Source organism: Copadichromis virginalis, linkage group LG1, assembly GCF_057382275.1.
Source record: "Copadichromis virginalis isolate Kocher_CV1m ecotype Utaka linkage group LG1, C_Virginalis_male_GT1.1, whole genome shotgun sequence".
Classification (NCBI taxonomy): domain Eukaryota; kingdom Metazoa; phylum Chordata; class Actinopteri; order Cichliformes; family Cichlidae; genus Copadichromis; species Copadichromis virginalis.
In genome coordinates, this window is record NC_140618.1 from 10,221,417 (window position 1) to 10,239,249 (window position 17,833).

Genomic DNA, 17,833 nt, shown 5'->3' on the forward strand with positions numbered 1-17,833 from the left:
TGACCAAAATCTCATATCCCGATATAAAACATCTATCGTCCTGATAACGACACAAATCACAAAAATTTAACATTTTCTGTAAACGCTGTGAATCTCGGGTAGCTGAAGTTTTTCCAGCTGGGTGTCGTGTACCTGGAGTCGAGTGTTTTAACTGATGCATGAAACTATACATTTTTAGACATAGGTTGTAACGGCCGCCGTTTTCTTTGTGAGTATTTATTACACAGCGTGCTGCGGGGGAAAGCCTGTTCTAATGTTTGAGTCTAAGGTTTATTTTTTAGCACCCGAAGGCTCTTTTTTGCTTCTCATCCATAAATACTCTGCATACTTTTTCATGTGATTCAGTTTATTTTGAAAAGTCTCAACAGGATCTTGAGCTTTATTGTGAAAGGTTTACCTGGAAAATAAACAAGCGGACACGCGATGATTTTACCGTCGTTGTTGCCAATGACAGCACATAAAAACAGGTGCTTGTCCATCCGTAGTGTGGTTATATTAAATAAAAGAGAAAGAGAGAATTTTAAGAAATTAATATAGTCACTACAGTGACCATCAAAACGATGAAAAAATATTGCCATAAATAGTTTATTTTGCGACACCACGAAGCGTAAAATGAAACAATAGATGTTTTTATATCGTCATCCGATATACATCGTTATATCGAACAGCCCTAGCAAAAGCACTTAACATTTATACATTTCCCTGTTCAAAATGATAATATAGAGTTTTCCATTGTGCAGGCCATTGCCCAACATAACCTATTACTGGCCTTACGTTACTAAAACCAAGTCAAAGTCCAGAAAAATATCCTTAAAATCAGAAAAAAAAGTGCTCTAAAATCCGGCTTCTTTCTATTCCTTCCTGTCAAGCCTTTATAATTATCATATGCGTGGGCAGCTGCATCCTGCATCAATACACGAGCCCCTCCTAATGATAATATGTAGTTAATTAGGAATAAATGCCACTGAGCCACAGTTAATTAGGTGTGCAGCACAGTATTCCCGTGGAGATATACCCTCACATTCACAAACCCAAACTGACCAGAAGCTGGAGACTCAAACCTGCCGCATGCCACAACAATAGGAGCGAGCCCCTGAGGAGATCATGCTCCTGTTCCAGCCGGCGGCCAAGCTACTTCAACGTCTTCCACAAGATCATCATAAATGAGTCATCCACCGACTATTTTAATTAAGTCCTGGGGTGCCACTTAGCGGGCGTAATTATATCATACAACACACTGTAGTTAGTGGGGTGTCGTCCCCAGTCATTCATTCATGTCACTCATAACCTTTTGGATATCTGTCAGAACCTACTAGTGAGAAAAGCTCCACACAGACCAGAAGTGTGTTTTAAATGCTAAAGGGTAAACTCAGGTGACACCTAGTTCAATTTGCCATTCTATCATTGATGCTCTGACCTAGATAAAAACCTCTGCTGTCAGTTTTCTCAATCATCAACACAGATGAGAATGTGCACTTGAGATAGCCACCCACTGTATGACCTCCATATGAACCAGAGAGTGGAGCCTTCCAGAATCAGACTAAAGCTGTTAAGTCTTCTATAATGCTCAGCAGCAGTGTGAACAGCCAGGCCGAGGACACCACTTAAGTTTTATCAGAAAGCTAACAGAAAAAGAGTCTCGTATTTCTCGTCTGCTCTCAATAACACCTGCACAAAATCTGAATAAAGTGGGGAAATAACACAGTCAAATATAGCCAAGTTCCAACTTAAAATTCTAGTGTTGTCTCATATGTAAGGTTCATAGTTTGGTTTGATAAACGGCAATGAAATGCACTAATTTCTCCCAGTCTCATTAGAGCCCCTGTTCCTTGTTGGCTTGTACTGTGCATGTATGTCTGCATAAGTTTGTGTATACTTTATACTGGAACTCACAGAGTCATCATCCTTCAAAGTGTGTTGAGGGGGAGGGTCATCATCCGACTCCTCTGAAGACTCGGGCTTTCGCCTTTTCTTCTTTCCAATCTTGATGACAATTTTCCTAAGAGAGAGAAAAAGACCCCATGAAAACAATAAAAAACATGTACCAAATATACAATTTTTACTCTGCTTTAGGCATATTTTAGCTGGACAAATGCCCTAATGGTACAATCCAGAGGCTTCTGATTAGTGTTTTCTGCCTTTTCGTGCTTGATTCGACACTGTAAAATTAATCTACATTTATTTTCAAAACATTGTTAAAAATCTTGTTTATCTCACAAATGTGTCCATGTCTAGAGTTCTTAAATATGAAATGATAAAAAAAAATATCTACCCAATAAACGTGTTCAAGTGTATGAAGTCCTGCTAAACATTCTACAAGCTGTTTATCAAGTATAAATATTCTACATGGGCAATTTGGCTTGTTCATTGTTTTTGACAATTCTGCACTTGCATAAACTTTAGGGAGTATATTAATGCAAAGTGAATGCATTTTTAAGAGCTCATCACAGAAAGCAAAAACACCTCAAAAGAACTGACATTTATTTCAGAAGAAACAGGGTTATTTTGAACTAAATCTAAAGTGAGACATTTTAACAGCTTTTAAGTGGGTGGATAAGGAACTACTTCTAACAAAAAGGCTATCATTAATGACTTCTAAGAGAAGGGTGGAAAGACAACCAAAACTATTGGGCCCCTTGCAAACATATACATTGAAAAAGAAAAGCATTTGCTGCACTGTACTCCAAAAGGAATAAATGCAGTTTAATGTCAAACTCCAACATACATATAACAGCAGTGGAACGATTGTAGAGAATGGCTGCACGTATTAACATGCTCACAATGGACGCTGCCTCAGTTTATACAGAGAGGAATTCGGTGCTTTACTAAAGCTCCTCCTTAAATGGAAGATTCACACCAACGTCATTCGATCCTAATTTGGTAAATATTTTTTTCCTCTTTAAAATAGTTTGTGGGTGATGAAACTCTTACCTTGGTCTAATATACATTTATAGTACCAGAGCTCCAGATATCTTCAGCATCTCAGCAAATATCACTAAACTGCAGAATGACTATATGCAAGCTTTTAATTTTTTGCCAGCATTTCATATTCTAATCTCCTCTCTTTCAGTCACATATCATTTCTGTGACCTTTCTCCATATATTCTCTAACCACATATGCAGACACTTCTCCACATGCATAATCTCTTGCTAGCCGCAAGTGGTAAATCTTTGGCTTGGTGTGATATTGATAGGAAATATATATCTTCTTCCCTATAAGCTTTCAAACCTGTTAAGAGTGTGAGAGGAAAAATATGTGCAACTAGGACAGCAAAGAAACAAACTGTCAAGATAGCAACTTCAATATGTAAAGCCACTAATTTTGTTGTTTCCGATTTATCATTTCATTCCGATTTAAGACTTCTTTAAAAGTCTTATCTTCGTATATATTTGTAAGTGTGCATAAATATCATTATAACCCAATTTTTTTCATAGTTAAAATAAAGTAAAAACAAACAAAATAAAATTCCTCGAAAACATATTTTTGACACTTTTTCACACATTTCACTTTTAATGTCAAAAAATTAATCATCTGAAGCTTATCTACATGGAAAAATACTTGAAGCAACATAGAATTAGTGGTCTGATAGACTAGATACATTTCAGGTGATACAAACACTCATCCACATACCCATTATAATATCTGACTGTGTAAGGTAGAAAATAACAGACTTCCAGCAACACTGAAGAGCTGTCCCCTCAGTTGGCATCCCTGTCCCTGTCCCTGCCCCTCCACCCCTCTCTGGATGATATTACATCTCACAAATCCTCTTGACAATGACACTTTATGGTTGCCATGCAACATGCCCTTGGGAGTGTATTTGGCTATGTGGGTGTTAAATCTTCCTCATGACATCACTTCCTGTGAAAACAACACCAGTACATGGTTACTAACGCTACGAATGGCTAAGATATATGCCAAGTCAGAGTGACACAGTGGAAGAAAAAAGAAAGTTTCCAGCTCTGACGCCAAGAAAAGAAGACAAAAACCAAAATGAAACAACACAAAAACAATACTGATAATAATGATAATAAAGTAGCTAAATGGGACTGAACACAATGTTTATCGTTGACTAAATAAAAGCTGGCTGTGATATGGGTCTTGCTGAATAGCAGTGTCACATCACCATTTAGCAGCTCGGCAACTAACAGCACATAACAGGGCTAAAGCATCTCTCTGACCCCCATATGGGAAAACTTGAACTGTGAAGCAAGATACTTGAGGACTGTAGAAACATCAATTGAGCCAGAAAGTGAAGACAGAAAATACGGATGCCGGTGTGATACATTTGTATCGACATCTGCTGCATGTGTGCATGGCATTTACGAGAGTCACGTGATTTACATAGATGCCATAGTAATGAAAAATAGATTCTACACTTGCACACACAAAAAACAAAACCCACATCTTAGTGATGGTAACATCCTGTTCCACCGCTTATGTGGCTGATACACAGGACCACCCAAAGATTTACTAACATCAATACTAATGCACATTCTCCCTTTGACTGGATAGCCTTCCCACAAGCTGAAATATGGTAACTCAAATGACAGGGAATAAACTCAGACTTTGAAGTCAACCCCTTACTGACAAAAAGTGGTACAAAAGCAGACTCTTCTGGGTAGTAGTTAGTTCTCCCTGATGCAAAGAACTTTAAAAGATCAGCATGAAAACCACTGAATTACAAAAATTCTATTCATTCTCCTAAGTATTCAAAATGCCTAACAGCCTGACCAGGCAAAGAGACAGCTGTAAAAAGAGTTTTGTTTTTTTTATATTGAAGGAAAATGCCAAATTTATGAGAAAGTGAACACAAGAAGAAACTGTCTGCAACAAAGTCTCTGTGGCATGTGTTAAACAAATAATTATCTTATAATACCAACAGTCAACTCTATATTGATGCAATTTCTCATGTTGAATTTTATCAATCGGGTCAAAACCATTTCAAATTATTAAATTTGTTCTCACTGATGTTTCCCAATCTTGAGCAAAACAAATGACCTTCAGACCAACCCTCCGAAACATTATTCGATGAATAGTTTGTCCATTAAAACTAACTGATATCAGAAGGTGACTTCATAACTTTGGCAACCATGTCATGTTTCTTGACATGTGATAACCACTATGGTTGCAGAGGATACCACTTCTACTCATTTTTGTTTCCTATATTTGTACTTTATGGTGCATTTCCGCCCAGAGTTGCTGGGTGGAAATGTTTGTTCCTGATAAAGATTCCAAATTTTACAAGGCCATGTTCAAGACATAATCCTACATCTTTAATTTGACTACAGTTGTCCCTGATCTGACATTACTCTGTATCACTGATGATAGGCTATCACAAGCTTTTTCCTGAGAGTAATAATCTAGTTGCTCGGCTTTCTTGGCTGCTTTTCCCCCATTGTGCCAAATAACCCCATCCCTTGTCCCCCAGTGTTGTCCTGTCCTACTTGGCATGCCGCCAGTGAGAGTGCATGAGTGAGGGTTTGATTTTAATAGAATCAAGATCTGATGGTGCTTTGCCAGCCAAAACTGCAATGAGGCATTTCAGCATGTCGGAGGAACAGTATTCACCTATTAGATAGCCTACCTCAGAAAATTATGATTTTGAGTGAACGAATTATACTCAAAAATGCCGTTTAGTATGCTGCGTGTTTGTGTGCGTTTCTTATCCTGAGGGGCTTATTGACACAGCAGTGCAGGTCGTTCTCAGGAAATCCCCCTTCTTATGAATGGAAGGCTATAATCTCAGTACCACATAGCAAACAACTGGAACAGTAGCAGCAGCAGCAGCTCTATCAAGCACCCTCTAAAACACAAATACTATATCAGCGCAGAGCACATGGCCTCATGGGATTTCTGCTTTATACAGCAAACATATTTTTTTTTTAAATTAAAAATGGGTAGTAGCCTCTCTCTCTTCCACACAGACACACACGCGCGCACGCACGCACACACACACACACACACACACACACGCACACACATATAAGAACATCTGAGTTTGCATTAAGACATGCACAGACCCCCAGAATGTTTATATATCACATGCCAGCACATGTGAACACGCACAAAAATGCACCCTGCAAGGGATTAACTAGGAAAACAATAAAAAAAAAAAAAAACAGCTTTAGCTTTCCCTAATGAAAAAAGTGAGGGAGAAGAGATTAGACAGCTAGCAGGCAAGCATTGAAATATGAACAGCTATACGCTGCAGCACATACACTAGACTTAAACCTCCATTTTCTATCATGTAATTGATCTCACAAGCACCATTTTGTTTGATATTTTCCTACTACCCTGCTGCTTTGTAGTATCAGCATATTTATAACATGCCTGCTCACAGGAAGCATTGGATGCACAGCTTTGAGCATGCTGATTGAACCAAATTTATATTAGGAAAAAAAATGTAAAGAGGAGGGGGAGGGTGGAACAAAAAGAGCAGCACACTGCTTTCATCTGATAATTATTTGAGGGTATTTTTCAGCAGGTAGGCTGCACAGAAAAGCACATTCCAGCCTACAGAGAGCCGTGATCGGTCAAGCCTATCCAGTAAAATAACCACCTCCTCTCCTTAGAGTAGATAATGTTGGTTAATATTTAAATTTATAAAATTCTGGCTGAAAAGCGAAAAGAAAAATCTATCAGTGCCCTAGTCCTGTTTATTAAGATTAGGTGTATTTACACAATATTAAAAACAGGATATGCAGGTCCTATGGTGACCCTGAAAAAGGCATCCTGTCCACAACATCTTTTAGGGTCAGTCCATCATGTCACGCTGAAAGCAAGTAAAGCTTTTATAATTAAAAATGAACTATTTTACAATGATGGGTTAACTCACTAATCTGTTTTACTATTACGGTCTGTCATTTCCAAAGCATACCACAAGCAATTTTATGTATGATATTATGGTATGATATATCTTTGAGGCACAAATACGTGCTTAAGTAACGCCCTTTTGATTAAAACAAAAACAAAAAAACGCCACAAACGAGTGAATCTGAAGATTCAACATAAACACCTGTAGTACTAACAGTTGAAATGATTCCCCAGGGTTATCGCACCTTATAGCAGCAAAGCATAAGAGCTTCCATGATGATGTGTCTGATTTGCCTAAATGCTGTGGGATCTAATGGTCTATGTTTAAGCTTTGATAAATATTCAGCAGTCATAGTGATTAAAGTCAATTTAATTATTAAGACGGTTATAAACCAAGTTGAAAATTAGTCTCTAGAATTCCCCAATAGCTGATTTTAATGTACCACATCTTGTTTTCCCAAAGTAGGACATCAGTTAGGACATTAGTGTTGGGAAATTCTTGTTGGGCTATAGTTTCATTAAAAATCCCCAGATAAGAAGAGTCATTTGATACTGAAGCATATTAGCCAAGACAAAGATAACAAATATGTAACATTTGTTCTCCGGTTTGATTTTTCTTGGATATCTGTCATGTCCACCTGTCACAGCGGCTGTTGCACCCATATTTTAATCGGCTGCATTAATTTATTTATTCTCATCAGACAGGCAGATTTTCCATATGATTGTATGACCCCCCAATTTGCTTTCCAAGCATCTGGTGAGCAAACTATCCAAGTAATCCAGAGGACACTTATTAGGCATTAAACAGAATTGATTCTCCGAGAAACATAGGTAGTGATGACAGTATAGTGGTCTCAGAGAAACAGAGCCTTAAGTATACCGACAATTAGGGTAATGGTCTTATCGTGGGATCCAATTCCCTGCTTAAAGAACAGTCAGACGATGCGATGGAAGAGTGAGCACATACTCAAACAGCACCAAATACACACAACCTCCAGCTTTCAGAACACAGCCAAGCACACACCCTCAACAGAGCAGAGCCTGAATTAATGACTTTAGCGGAAGGTTAGTACCTCTGCAGTCGGTATACATTAATATTTTATGTGGAGATCCTTGGTGGTGCATGCATATAAACAGGACTCTCTCCACTATGAATACAGAAAAGACGCTTCGTGTTATAGTCTCAATCACCGCAGTCTTCATCACAAGTGCAACAGATCTACCCCTCCCTGTACATATATAAACATATTCCAACTGCATCTGTGTGGAGCAAAAATAGAAACTGAATCTTCTTCACAAAAAAAGAAAGAACTAGTAAACAGACTATGCATTATACAACATATCTATAATTAATTGTGTACTCTTGAATGTATGCAAATGTGTGTAGAATTGGGCTTTTATTGCCAGACCAAGAGTCAACCTGGGCAAGAGGCCAAGGCACAGTCAGAAATACAGCCATTCATAGCCTTAATGCAAGAACACTATTATGGATAGGCCCTGTGAAGTAGTTCTACAAGTCCATAGTCAAAATGTACAATGCAAAAATGAAAATAAACACTGTAACTGTTACAACAGTGCCAGTCACTTCAGTCTTTTATAGCTGGTATGTTTGTTTTGTTAGCCTGGAAAGTTTTCTCCTTTCTGTCTTTCATCAACAAGTAGTCACTCCCTGTGCATTTGCAATAATACATTTACTTCATTACTGTTTAGAAAAAAAAAGTGGGTGTTGAAAATGGTATTTATGACAAAATCAGGCCATCCAGTGCTCAGGACAATGGGTTTTAGTTTTTATGTTTATGATTAGAGTGCTGTGAGACTGTGGCGGATCATGTTTTGACTTCGTGATTCAAGGTCTACACCTGCCTGTCTCAGTTAAACTGGACTTGCTGGATTTAGGTGAATGCACATTCTATTCCTGTAAGTGTCTTTGTTTATATCAACATGGCCATCAAGAGTCACAGTTATTTTGGTTTTTGAGTCTTCAAGCAGCATCATTAAGTGGAGCTCTTGAAAAAGATCCGCTCCAATTTGTCTGTTCTTTATTTGCTAATTAGCAAAGTAAAAGCTCCATTAGCCTCAAGATTTTCTTAGCTATGAATCTTCACACCTCAGAGGAAACATTCACACACTCCTACAAACCTCTTGTCATATACAGACAGCTATACGTCACTGCCGTGTTCGCACCAAAGTCTTTTGCATTTTAACAGCTTAACATATTTAAGAGCAATTTTAATAGCTTAAATAGCTTAAATCCCAAAATATGATTAATTAAGGCATAGTAATGTCATGTAATGTTTAGCAAATAATAAAGCAAAGCAGTCAAACTAATTTGAAATGTCGTGCACTTTATAAATTTCTCAGTATGGTCATTCTAGTCAGATGACCGGTCCATCATCTGACCTGAATACACTTCATTTTTCAAAATGGCTGGAATACATGAAGAAATGGGTGCTATAAAATGTGGTCTATATCACTGACTGTATTTTGGTCTGACTGTTTTTTTGTTTTTTAAAACAACATTTACCCCAGGTATGGTTGCTTGGGTTACTTAGCTCATTAGCTTATAACAACAATGACTGTTATCTGTGACACATTTAAATGACAGACTGCAAACACACGGTTAGCTGTCCTTTAAAGCCATCAAGTCTTAGATTGCACTTGATTACATACTGATGGTTTTAAGAACTGTCTCAACGGATGCAAGGTGGTTAGAAGAGTAAAAGATCTGGGTGTGCACTCTCTAACCAATATGAGTGAAGCTTCCTGATCTTAAAAGTCAAAGATAAATAACAAGTTCAAACAACGCTTTCATTTTAAGATCACACCTGAGCTTGTTCAAAAATTCAATCACATCCACAAACCTCATGGAGCTCATCATGGAGCTGAGACATGACTTAATGTGAACACCAACAGACACCTACCTCCAACTAAACCTGAAAGTGTAGGCAGACTGTATCACAATGACTGATGCCTCCATCATCTCACTGTTCTCCCAAACATTAGCACTTCCAAAACTTTGTCATTTTCACACACAGGACATGTGAAATTCATTATGTGCTACAGATTTTCTCCCTCAGCATACCTCATCTAATTATTAACCAAGGCCGCAGCCAACCAGATATTCAGTTTGACCATTTCCAGCCACTCTCACACTAGGTTTCAAATGTGGGTGCTGCTTTAAAACCAATAGTGATTTTTTTTTTTCTAGCTGTACAATGTGATATATTTAAACATTCCCCCATTCCTTCAGTTCCCTGCCTTTGCATTCACATCTGCACCAGCTGATATCTTAACAGGCTGCGCTGGGTGTGGCTTAGAGCTACATACTGCTTATAGCAGTTAAAAACGGGGGGATGGGAGACAGATTAAGGTATCTTTACATCAGCACTACTCACAAAAACATACTAAGAAGCACTGTCCTGCATGTAAATGGAGTCTTTGTGTGCTCCTCCCATGTCTATGCTGATGACTGAGCCTGGTTTATTGTTATGGCGTGCAGTAAAGTCTGTTGAACTTTGAGCTTCCATCTTGGCAACCACAGGCAGAAAATAAATGTAGAAATGTACCAATAAAAATCAACCGATGCACAAGAACCTAAAATCAGTCAAATGCTGCTGCTTTATTGATGCAAATAGCAAGAAGGAATTACCTTAAGTCAGAAAAAGACAAAGTACATGTATAGTAACATTAATTCAAGTTTAAACTTACTGATCTGTGACTTGGGAACTTGAAAAAAATTTTTTTCCCCCTATTGAAAATTGCTCTTTTTAAACTGGCTCTTAAATCAAACATTTAGAACAATCATCATAAATATGTAATAGTTTCAAACTCTAAACCATCCCTTTAAATTCCTAAGCTTCAGTGGGAACTGTTAGAAAAGTGGATGTGGATGAAGTGAAGTGAAGAGCCTCAACATAAACGTGACTTTTACTGAACGCAAGCTATGTGTTTAACCATTTTCCAGTAGTGACAAAATAGTGATCAATAATGTTAACATGTTTTTCACTACATAATCTATAGAAAATACAATAGCTGACATAAGCTTTCCAATATGTAAGATTTGGTCCTGTAACTTTTCATTTTATATGAATCTCTGTCTCAATGTATTGTTTATCCTATTTACATATTAAAGTGGTGTATATTATTGCTATACAATTTTTTAAAAATCCTAATTTGAATTCTGAAACGCTGAAGCTACGATTTCTTTGTCTTTTGTATATTAAGTATAATGACAGATAGTTAATCAGTGGCACATGTTACTTGCGCATACGGGCTCATGAAATGCCGCTGTTACTAAAGCATGAGTTGAGTTAAAAGACATGAGATCAAAGCGATGCTTAGTGGATTATTTTTTGCCAAAGCAACAGCGCACTGCAGCAGTTTATAGCTGAGCATTAATGGTTGTGACTACATACCCGATCTTGGCCTTCTGCTTGGGCTTGGAGGAGGGTACAATACAAGCTTTCCTGCAGGCCTTCTCCTTGGACCGTGCCTTCCCATTTCCTTTGTGCTCATGATCACGGTGGGCTTTGTACTGCGAAGAAGAGCTGGGGAAGCTCTCTGGGCTCATAACCCTTGGGATGTTTTTCTCCCCTCTTTGCCGAGCCTTTGCAATAGCCTCTGATATTATCCTATTTGCCTTCTCCTGCTTGTCCTGTGGAGTTGAATCCATCTGATGATGCGTCCTCCGTGGAACCCTTTTCTCTGATGAGGAGCTGGATGAAGATGAAGAGGAAGATGAAGAGGATGATGACGAGGATGAGCTGCTCTTCATTGGGGGACTGAGGACCCGTATCTGGCTTCCGGGACCATTAGCGTTCTTTCGAGGCTATGGTCAAAGAGAAAAATAAACAGAAACATAGTGAGCATGGTACTGTAAAAGGTGTGTGATGTCATCGAGCCTTCGAAACAAAAAGCTGCACCTTAGAAAAATCTAGTGATGCAAAGATCTTTAAAAAGAAAAAGCTTAATAACAAAACAAATGTCCAAATACTAGCTTCAAAACACTGACTCACAAAAAATAAATAAAAAATGCAAAACAGGAAAAAAAACAAAAAAAAACAACAACATCAGCCTTAATTTACATAATGCATATAACAGATTACAAAGCCAATGAGGTACAATGTGGATGTACTGATACAGCCTGCAGCCATTTACAGGTTATGCATTTCTACTTATATAGGTGTGTTGTCACTAGGTTTGGTAACAAACAATTTAAAAAAAAAAAAAAAAAAAAAGGAAAAAAAGATATTGTTCAAAACATCTTCCTGTTTTGTAACACCATAAGCATTTATTAAAAAAACAAAACAAAACAAGCCATTAATACCACTGCTTGTATTTATAGCTGCATTCAGCATGTTGTTTCCTTCATAGAATATCGTGGAAGCACAGTGCGATGCCATTTTACTGTACAGTAAGCAGCTGAATGTAATAAATATGAAACAAGGTCTAAAACAAGGAAGAAACTAAATGTTAAAATCCAGCCTTCTATGAATTCGCAACATACTAGGGTGCATTCGTGTGACGAATGAAAATATCACTCATTCAGAAAAACAGAACCTTCTCAAGGCTGTGTGAAGCACTCCGGCAGCAGAGCTTGTTGCTGTCCCCATCTCAAAAGCTGGGGGTGGGGGGTGGACCTGCCATGCTCTGCATGATGCTCACTTTAACTCTACTCTACTAGTAGACACTGAGCTTGATGAAAGGCCAATGTTTCCTCCAAGAATTCATTTAGATCAAGGGCAGACGACCCTCTGTCTGAACTCTGAAACCATGTGACATCAAAAGTCAACTGAAATTCTTTTGGCTCAAGTAAGCTTTTCAAACGGAGGGTTAAACACTGGTTCAATGTAGCAGGTCACAGTGAGCCTCGCAGACATAAATAATCTAGCCTGCCTGATACATGATAATATGTGCATAATAGATGGCGTGACTGCAGTTATGACTACACAAGCACCCTGTGGTGGGCTTTAAGCCCAGCAGAGAGGGAACCCATAAATGGATGACCTAATCTAAAAATGTGTTGCGTATGCCTACATGGCCCAGGCGCGGCTGGTTGCTTTTTTTCCACACTGCTAGCTAAATAAAGAGAATTAGCTTGAACCTCACTGACAAAGTGGGGGAGGGAACTGAATAACTAGCAATTCATTTGGAAGAAGTGGGGAGAAAAAAATACACACATACACACAAAAGCTGCATTATGATTTTCACGTGTGCCACGCCGCTGAGGCTATTAGGAGGAAATTTACCAGATCATGCTGGAATGTTCTCATTTAAGTTATTGGTGAAAAGAAAGAAAATAGAGAGAGAGAGAGAGAGAGACAGAGGGAGGAGTAGAAAGTAATGTTTAAGAGCGGAAGAACATGAACGCACATGAAAGAGGTAGGAAAGAGGAAGACTAAATATGAAAACAGGTTTCTATCAGAAAGGCAGCGCAAGGGAGAGAGAGAGAAAAGATAAAATGCACCAAAAGTGAGAGCACTGCAGCTGTGTAATACATCTATAAATAACTGAAATTACAGCCTGCCAGCACTGCAGTGATTTCAATCTCTCTAGCAGCACGCAGTCCCATGAAAACGGCAGGGACTATTACAGCTAATGAAAAGGTAGAGTAAGCTCCATTTGGGCCGGACACCTTTCCCTCGCTCCCACCCTCTCATTTCCACATGTAGTGAGGTCTCTGGTGACTGACAGGCTCAACTCATAGAGGGCACAAACACATGCGCGCACACGCACACACACACACACACACACACACACACCATACACTGTACATAAACTACAGAACAGGGCAGCAGAATTCAACTGAGAATGAAAAGTGATGTATGATTGGACAGTGGGGATGGGGAAAATACTGTACATCCAGTAAACCATGCTAAGGTCCAGCACAGCAAAGCAAATGAATATAGAGGGAAAGGGGAAAAAAGCAGCAATGAGTTCAAGATGGCGGCAGTGCAGCATGAGCCAGTAGCAGAGGAGGTTGTTCAGTTCCTGCCGGCCCCTCCTCCTCCCCCTTGTCCCTCCTCCCTCCCAGCTCTCAGCACAGCTCACTTACCCTTCCTCTTGGCCTCTTCACTGTAGACATGGTGTTTTTTTTCCCTTCCTCTTTCCTCCCCCTCTCCAACCGGCTAACAAAAGCCTTGCCCTTTCGCTGGGTTTCTTCTCTCTCCGTTGCTCACTCACACTTTCTGTTACAAACACACTCACTCTCTCCTTTTCGTTTGTCTCTCACTCTTCCTTGAGCCGTGTGTCCCCCCCTCCCCTCCCTCACTCCTCGTTTGCCTCCCCTCCTCCTTCCCGGTCAGCTCTTCTCCTCGGGCAGTGCAAGAGCGCCGGATCTGTTCGTCTCCTCCTCCCCCAGCAGGCAGGGCTCAAGAGGAGCGCATGGGAGCTCACTCTCTCTCCTCTCTCTCTCCCACTCGCTCTTTCTCTCTCACCCTCGCCTGTCTCTTCACAGGGTGATGGGGGAGCAGCGCTGTTGGCGGTAGAGGAGGTGCGTGGCAGTCCAGGAAGCTCTCATTCTGCTGCTGTGTGCTGCTTTACTGTCGTCCGGCTTCACCCAAGTCTCCCTCACTCACTCTGTGTGTGTGTGTGTGTCAGAGTTGCCTTCCTCTCTCCTCCCCTCTCATTGATTCCTCTTTTTGCCTGCCTTTCGTGAGTGCACTCAGTGCCTCTCTGAGCCTTCACCCTCTTGTTTCTTGTTCTTTCTTGCTCTTCCCGCTTAGTCGTTTCTCTTTTTGTGCCTCTCCTCGTCTTCTTCACCAGCTGGGATAAGGTAGGTTACTCCTTTTATTACACACAAAAGCCTTTTTTGTGTTATCTTGCTCGCTTGTTTGGCTGATTGTTTTTTCCTCCTTTCTCCCCCACTTATCTTTTTCCTTGTTCTCCCTCGCTGCCCTCCCCTCTCCTTGGCTCGGGCGTGTGTGGCGAGCTCGAGACTCTGGCAGGCAGAGCGACGGAAAATGAAAGCACAAAGCAGCAAAATGCATCAGCATGAATATTAGAGATGTCGTTAAAACCCAGACTCGTTTTTCTCTCCCTCTCTCTCTCTCTCTCTCTTACTCACTCTCTCTCTCTCTCTTTGTAAGGAAGTAGGCCAGCAGATGGTGCTAGCAGTTATTACATTAACTTTCACAACTTAACCCCCAAAGTACTGGATTTCTCCCACGCCACAGATTGTCAACATCGTAGCTTTTCACTTCCTCATATTGGTTACTGATAGTGATATGTTGATTTATAAATAGAACAGCAGATTCCAAGAGAGACAGAAGAACAAACAGAAAAACAAATTTCCAAAGGCTAAAAATTAATTTCTCATACAAACAGAGTATAACAGATTTCAACTTCCTAATTAAATTGGCACACACAGCCTACACTGTCTCCAGCGGTGAATTCAAACACTTTTACCGGGTCAAAGCCAGGTCACCCTGCTACGAGTCTTGGGGGAGGGGTGACCAAGAGTGGAAGCTGGGATGTGTCCAAGACATGGAGCTCTTCCTGTGAACCACAAACTCTTTGAGCTAGAAGGCCTTTCAGGGAACTCCTGACAGCACAATGTAGGGTCCATGTGCACAGCCTGGCACATGGTATTGGGAATTATTTAGACACAGGCTGGCTTGACGCCAGGTACAATACCCCCCAACGACTGGGTTAGGCCTGAGCTACTGACGGACGCCATCAGCTGTTTTTAGTCTGTGTTTACTGTGCAAAACAAGGTAAACCAATATCCTTCCCACACAACACAAAGTCAATTTCAAATGCAGCTGCACACAACACAGTTTGTTGTCTGTCCAGTTCAATTCAAGGAAGGACACACTTTTCATGCCGTTTCTAAAAAAGAAGTTATTCTAATGGCCAAATCTAAGACACCAAGAAACTAAAGGACTAAATGGTTGCATTCATGGGATGAATAATTACCACAATTCAAAACACGAACAGCTTTTGAAACACATGCCATCTGACCGGTCAGGGTGACACAAGCTGCATGGCGGTTGTGAAGACATTAGTAAATAAAACGCAGAGTAAGACATTATCCTAGGAAGCAAGGAGTCAGACTTCCAGGCAGGAACACATCCCATATAGTGTTACTTTATATATAACTTATTATATTATTAAATGCCGATCCTCCTCACATGGGTTGTGAGTTTATGGTGTGAAATGTGTGGGGTAGTGTGTTGAGGTTACAATACAATATGGCTTTACACTCCATGTTGTACACATATTCTAACAGCCTTATTCAAAATCTGTATGTGTGTAAATGGGGGTGTTGTTATAGCAGTGGCTTTAGAAATTCTCACACCATCTCCCTCTGGTTTGCTCTTAAAGCTCTATATTGTCTTTTCTACAGAGATCACAGCCATGTGTGCACAGCAATATTCCTTTCTAAGTGTTTGCAGCAGCGTGCCTTGTATCAACCTGCCAAGTCAGGCCTTGGAGTTTGGACTTTAAAGCAGACCACATGCTTGCTGCGAGCAGAGCAACAGCATTATCTCCAAGCGAAACAAATCTATTGTCAGATAATGTCCACCAGGCTACACTCCCCAAGGATGACTCGACAACACACACACTCACACTCACATTGTAATGAGTTCACAGTCACATATTGCATAGTCATATATTCAATCCACCCTAGACAAACATAAACATAACTAAAAATACAGTCTCCTCACAGTCCTCATTAAACTGCAACAGTGAAAAAATAAAGAAACTTTGTCATTCATTACTTTAACTGCCACAGGTTTACACAAGTATGCAATTTTGTACATCCCACAATGGTTTATCTTCAGGAAAAAAAACATCAAGTATTTGAAGAATAAAATAACCTGGTACAAGCCTCCAGAGAGTCGGAATAATGCCTCATTTAAAACCAGATTCAGTAACTATGTTGCTTTTAATGAAACATTTTTGCTCCATGGTAAATGTTTTTTCTACCCGGACTAGATTTTAAAAAATGAAGGGGAAAAAAAAAAAAGTATAGCAGTCAACAACGTACACATGCTTCAACGGTCACATGGCATGAAGCCACAGCTCCTTGGCAACTAGACAGTTAATATGCAAACAAGCCTGGCAGCTCTGTACAAGGGGAGTGGCTTCGTTTTAGGACAGATGAGGGAGGGGAAAGGAAGAGGGGAGGGAAGTAGAGAAGGGGAGGGGAGTAGCAGAGCTGGTAAAAGGAAGCGGGTGGAAAAAAAAAATGTGTGTGCGCATAGAGAAGCAGCGTGGCTGCAGAGGCACAGGTGTCTGTCGCTGAACACTCCATTACTTCCTCATCAAAGGGTCTGTATTAGTGCGCTACTGCTCTCATTTCTTGCCTGAACCACCATGAGAGTCTCCACCAACTCACCATTAAGAAAATGGAGAGCTCAGAGCTAGCAATGCACTGGCTGTAAATGACAAGATGGCTAGCACCCACGAGGCTCTAGAGCCAAAAGCCAGCTGTTACTCTCATATCCCAAAAATTAATTCCTTATCCAGCTCAAATGCAATGACACCAAGTGTCAGTGACAACACTGTGCGGGATGAAAAAAAGGCTGCACTGGAATTGACAACGCACACACTTCACATTTTTAAATGTTATTTAAGAATTAAATTTGAAAAGGTGATTGATAAAACACTACTTCTTTCATATAATGAGGTTTTCACTGGTGAATAAGTTTACTGCCATGTTCTCAAGCTAAAAATAAAATACACACAAAATCAAGGACAGCTATTCTGTAGCGGAGACTTAACTGTGTGATTTTGTTTTGTCTTCAGTGACCAATGCTAGATCCAATCTATCCTTGCCGTGATTCTGAATTAGACATGCTATGATGAAAATGGATGGTGTCCTGTTTAACCATTTTTCTTTTTAGCCAAAAAAAGAAAGAAAGTTTAAACAGGCCTCAACAATATAATGATTTATGCATTTCTTGGAAAACAAAGCCAGCCTTCAAAATTTAATGAGAATCAATTCACAATATTCTATTATATCTATCTACTATTTTCATTTCATTTTGTAGCACAGAAGTAGATAGTCCA

The 17,833-nt window shown here is 39.8% G+C and overlaps 1 protein-coding gene across 4 annotated transcripts in view; it reads right to left on the reverse strand.

Moving 5' to 3' along the window:
- The window catches only part of chd9 (chromodomain helicase DNA binding protein 9), a 72,498-nt gene that overhangs the window by 31,477 nt on the left and 23,188 nt on the right, over positions 1 to 17,833 (reverse strand). For 3 of the 4 annotated variants that reach the window (XM_085449372.1, XM_085449303.1, XM_085449497.1), the window contains 2 exons: positions 11,233 to 11,645; positions 1,894 to 1,999 (listed from right to left, as the gene is read on the reverse strand). In XM_085449372.1, the coding sequence (XP_085305498.1) occupies positions 1,894 to 1,999; positions 11,233 to 11,645 (519 nt within the window). Of the gene's footprint in view, positions 1 to 1,893; positions 2,000 to 11,232; positions 11,646 to 13,871; positions 14,894 to 17,833 lie in introns of those variants that run through there. The other variant, XM_085449432.1, reaches the window with a different exon arrangement.